The sequence below is a fragment of the Sinocyclocheilus anshuiensis genome, unplaced genomic scaffold (genome assembly GCF_001515605.1).
Source record: "Sinocyclocheilus anshuiensis isolate Anshui unplaced genomic scaffold, SAMN03320099.WGS_v1.1 scaffold73, whole genome shotgun sequence".
NCBI classification, from domain to species: Eukaryota; Metazoa; Chordata; class Actinopteri; order Cypriniformes; family Cyprinidae; genus Sinocyclocheilus; species Sinocyclocheilus anshuiensis.
Window position 1 is genome coordinate 354,554 of NW_015536460.1, and position 5,636 is coordinate 360,189.

At 37.6% G+C, this 5,636-nt stretch overlaps 1 protein-coding gene across 1 annotated transcript in view; it reads left to right on the forward strand.

The window, feature by feature from the left end:
• Positions 1 to 1,192: 1,192 nt before the first annotated feature.
• Positions 1,193 to 5,636, forward strand: part of LOC107698437 (zinc finger protein OZF-like) — a gene marked incomplete at its 5' end in the record, with an annotated part of 19,915 nt that continues 15,471 nt past the window's right edge. Inside the window, one exon of the mRNA XM_016499814.1 lies at positions 1,193 to 1,226. Coding sequence (XP_016355300.1) covers positions 1,193 to 1,226 — 34 coding nt within the window. The remainder of the gene's footprint in view (positions 1,227 to 5,636) is intronic.

Consider the following 5,636-nt stretch of genomic DNA (forward strand, 5'->3'; position numbering starts at 1 on the left):
AGAGAAAGGAAAACTTGAAATCGCATCATATGACCCCTTTAAGGTGCTGCTGCTGCTTCCCTGTTAAAATAAAGGTCAAAACTGTTCCATCTCGTCTGAGCCGCATAATAGTGACATTTGTGATGTCTCTTTCTGTGATGGAATTAAAAGAACCTCATCATGAATGTGTGTCAGTAGAAACATTAGCCACAGGAGTGTCTGAATCACTGTGGAAACTGCAGAAGTGTCCTGGGCTCCTAATGGATCATATGCACATGGAACGCCATGCTAGAGTCAAGTGAAATGCATTAACAACCAAAACATTACTTTTCTACTGACCTAATTAAAGGAATACGTTATGCAAAAATGAAAATAAAGTCTTCATTTACCCACTCGCAACGCTCCAAACCTGTATGACTTCCTTTCTTCCATGGAACACTTTAGGAATAATGCACTGGTCGCTCTTTTCCATGGACTGAATGAAGTCTGTATTCATTTTTGAGACCACTTTTAATAATAGTATCCTTTTTTTCCCCCACACATTTAGATTTTAGAGCTCAACCGCTCCAGTAGTCATTTACTTTTTAAAGGGGTCATATGATGCGATTTCAAGTTTTCCTTTCTCTTTGGAGTGTTACAAGCTGTTCGTGAATAGATAAGATCCCTAAAGTCTCAAACCCAAAGAGATATTCTTTATAAAAGTTAAGTCCATGCCCTCCTAAAACGTCTCGTTCTAACACACCCCCACATGTCTACGTCACGATGTGGGAAGATTTGCATAACGCCGCCCAAATGTTCACGCATAGAAAGAAGGAGTAACTTTATTGTTGCTGCCACGTACCGCCGCCGCCATGTTGTGAAGACCCTGTGTGTTTCGTTGCGAAAGCGAAACTACTTTGTTTGGTCTTCCAAAAGAGGACAAGACTAGAAATCAGTGGTTAAGTTGTATTTACAACACTGTTCCAGAACGAATGTTTTCGTGAAAGTGGAATATGCAATTTAGCTGTGATTTTGGGAGGTCTTGGCTAATACGAGCAATTAGAGACCATTAACTGTCTGTTTTTCCTGTTTTTTTTTTTTCATCTTAAATATGACAGAGTGTCCAGACACAGAAAAACTCCTGGTGAAGCAACTGGGATCCACGTGACACACTATTATAAAGATGGCGTTTATTAAAGAGGAGAGTGAAGATGTGAAGATTGAAGAAACATTTAGAGTGAAGCAAGAAAATACTGAGGAACAAACAGGTTGGTTTTCATTTTCAAAGCTGAACTCTATGATATTTTTTAAGAATGTAATATGTGTGTCCTAATTAAAGTGCTTTTATTTGACGTGGAGCAGGTTGCCTCATGTGTGCAAACTTGTTGAAATTAAAAGACCAACTAAATACTAATGCTGCCTTTAAGTGCACCTGAGAAGCTCCCTGCTAGCAAGTTGTGATATGTCATAATAAAGGCCCATTCAATTCGGAAAAATAAAATGGAAAAGTAGCCTAAACAATTATTTTGTGAAAAATTAAACCCAAGATGTATTTCTGAAATGAAAATGAGGAAAACCTTCCATTTTGTATCACTTAATTATGCAACAGTATAAAAAAATATATATATATTTTACCTAGGCATACCCAGGGGTGTAAATTTCGTCTAACAGTAGGGGGGCGGGGCAATAAACATAAAATTTCTCAAGAGCAATTTTTGAAGGGGACACAAATAATACAGCTAAAATTGTACTTGTAAGGATATGTATGCACTAGGGATGTAACGATTCACTCAACTCTTTGATTCACGATTCGATTTGATTCACAATTTTTTTTTTACAAAATGAGATTTAAGACAAATTATAAATTAAATGTGTCCTTTTATTATTGCTTGGACAAAATGCTGCACATTTCTTTGTGAAATTGAAATATAATACTATAATAATATACTAATATAGCACTTGCATATTATTGCTCTTTTGTTGGTTTTGACTGAAAAGCGTCTGCTAAATAACAAAATTTAAATATAGGCTAATGTAAATGTATATAACAAAACTAAATTGACATTTTAAAATAAGCCCCAAAGCAAATAAGTAACACAAATATAAAATAATCTCTTCATATAAACAAAATAAGGCTTTGTCTGTGCTCTTTCCATTTAAAATGAGAGGCAACCACTGCATTTTAATCATGATCCAAACAATGATGCTGAGTTTTTAAACATGAACAGTTTTTTATCTAAATTAGGTTGTATAATTTCGAAATTTGAAGCAAAAACAAAATGATTTGACTTCAGTTTTGTGAAACTATACATAAAAAATATCTGCATGAAAGCTGAGCTGAACGAGACGCAGATTCACTCTGCCAGCAGGTGGCGCTTTAAGCGTTTCCTTGGTTTCCGCTGTAAACAAAGCAGTGCTGCACTTACGAACTTTAATATGCATTATACAGAGGCAAGATGAAAAGAAAAAAATACCATCTAAACTTTTCTAAAGACAGTAAGTTCCCCTCAGACATACATTCATATAAACTCCTACCCCTAAGTGAATCGTGATTTGTTTAGCATCTCAACCGATTTGAATCGTCACATATTTGAATCGATTTTCAACCAGCTCGTGGTTAATCGTTACATCCCTAGTATGCACAGAGGAAAGCCTTGCTACTATTAGTGTAACAGGGAGACCGTGCCAAATTAGACTACTTCAAGCTGTTGTGGTCGCGCCGCGACAGCGCTCGTGTCCGTTGTAGACGTTAACAGTGTTGGAAAGTCCGCGGTTTTCCTGTGGAAATGGGCTACTTTATAACTTTTTCATGATTTTTACCGGGGGACCCCCTCGAAGCGCGGATAGTTTCGGGCTAGTTTTTAGTAGCAATTGGGTGGGTTTTGTTGTGAAAACCTGGCAACCCTTTCCGTCAAGCAAGTAATGTTATTTTTGCTAACATAGCGACTCATTGAAAAATACATTGGCATCATCTGTATTAAAGAGAAAATAATCACTTCATCCGATGTTTAAGTGAGTAAAATAGCCTTGACAGCCTTACTTACTGGAGTTCCACAACTATTGACTTTGTTCTCTCTCACCGGACTCGTGTGTGTAGGTGATGTAAAAGAGGAAAGCAGGCATTTGGACTAAAGCACTGTGAGGCAAGGGAGGGGAGACTCAAAAATGTTTCTTAACTTAAAATGCATTTTTGCCCCGTTTGTGTTGTTTTACTTCTTACACAATTATTTAAAGTATAAAACATTGTTATTTACAATACACAGCGTAGTTTTTAATCATATTTTGAGGGGGGACAACCCTCAGATGGGGGGGGGTCCTGTCCCCCCCCCCGGGATTTCCGCCTATGGGCATACCGTAAGTGATCAAGGCAAAACTTTTTTGGTAATCCTCAAAAGCACGCGCTGTGTCAAACAAGTGTCAGTTTTTTTTTTTTTTTTAATTCGATATGATTTTTTTTACACAATTATTTTTAAGACAAATTACAAATGGAAAGGTGTCCTTTTATTATTTCTAAGAGAAAATGTTACGCATTTCTTAGTGAAATTGAAATATCACAAATAACAAAAAACTCAATTGAAATTTTTAAAACAAATCAAACAAATGAAGTTAAGTTTTCCAAATGTATTTATATTGTCTGTGGAAGGCATAGGACCATAAAATATTCGTCTAGTTATATCCCTTGGTCCGAGGGCCACGATAGGTGTCGTAACAGCCTGTCAAAGTATGTTTTTGCATACCTTCGCGCACCCTGTTTGGGCATACGTGATATGTTATCAGCGCATTTCATCACGCTATTGCAGACACAGAGAGAGTGGAAGGCGCTATTATTGTAATATTATGTGCTTTGTACTGTAATGTTTCCTCAGCAGTGAATGAGATTTGAGTTAATCTGATAGTGTAGCATTCAACCTTCCACCAACGCCATCTATGCACGTTTGTGTTTTGGAGGAGGCGTGGCTTTGGAGAGTGATTTGCAGGGAGGGTGGGTTCTTATGCTTTCAAAAACACTGACACAATGAGCAAGTAACAATAATATTCTCAATAACATATCGGTTTACTAAATAATTAAGTAAATATAATTCCTTAATTTACCTTTGTAAAGAAACCTCATTCTCTGCTGTCTCAGATGACATCTTTGTCCTCTGTTGGCCACCGTAGCTTCTCTATGTGCAATTCACAACTTCGCCGCTAAAATGTACACACTGCACCTCTACATAATTAAGAACCATTTTTTTGCTCATCCAAAACATGTCCCGATCTGTGATTCAAAATTAGTGGTGGCTATCAAAATCAGAAGAATGCCTGCCAGAAGGGCTACCAGGGATTTTGAAATTTTCCAAGCCTTGGACATTTATTGTGGACATGGCTATACAAATAAATATTGACTTGAATGAACCAAGTGAAAGATGACTTCACTATTAAGGCCCATTCACATCAAGCATGATAACGATAAAGATATAGTTCTAAAAATTATTCTCAATATTAAAGAATAGCAGAGTCCACACCACAGCTATAACGATAAAGGCACAGAGAAACAATATAGTTGGAATCACTTTCAGAACGATTTTTTTCAGCTGATGAACAATAAAAACATTGACAGCCAATCAGAATCCATCCTGCTATAACGAGCTCGAGAATTTAGAGCAGCAGACAAGCATGTGCTTACAGACGATATCATTCGCTGGTGTGGACACTAATATTGTTATCTTTATAGTTATCTTTAAAGTTATCGTTCTTGGTGTGAACAAGGAAGTAGTGATGGGAAGTTCGGATCATTTTACCGACTCGGACCTTTGAGTCTCGTTCAGCATAATGAACGAATCTTTTTTCGAGTCAATTCATTCATTTCGTTCATTTTAGCAAAATATATACGCTTTAACCAATGCCGTCTGAGCCGGAAAGAGAATTGATTAGTATCTCTCGAGTCTTTCGAATCGTTTGTTCTTTTGTCACATGATGTGACAGCATTGGATAGAGAAATTAGTTAATTTACAAGCTTCCTTACAAACGGGTGCATAGTTATTATTATTATTATTATTATCATCATTATTATTATAATTATTATTTACTCTTACAGTTACGTGATGCGTTTCTGGTCTCAAATTAAGTGAAAGTGAAAGTGACGTGACATGTGGCCAAGTATGGTGACCCATACTTGGAATTAGTGCTCTGCATTTTAACCCATCCAAAGTGCACACACACAGCAGTGAACACACACACACCGTGAACACACACTCAGAGCAGTGGGCAGCCATTTATGCTGCGGCGCCCGGGGAGCAGTTGGGGGTTCGGTGCCTTGCTCAAGGGCACCTCAGTCGTGGTATTGAAGGTGGGAGAGAGCGCTAAAATTGCGCGCTCTCTTTAGATTGTACACTAAAATTGTAGCGTTTTACTTCTTACAGTTTATAAATGTGTGAATTTCTGTCATTATGGTTCTTTTCCATAACACTCTGAATGTTGTAACAAAGGTAATAAAGAGTTGGTTATTATTATTAAGTCTCTTTCCGGCTCAGACTGCATAGGCTAAGCTTATGGGGCTGTCACGTGATGAACGAACGACTCGAAAAACCCGAAGACTCGAGATGAACTAATCAATTCTCTTTCCGGCTCAGACTGCATAGGGTAAGCTTATGGGGCTGTCACGTGATGAACGAACGACTCGAAAAACCCGAAGACTC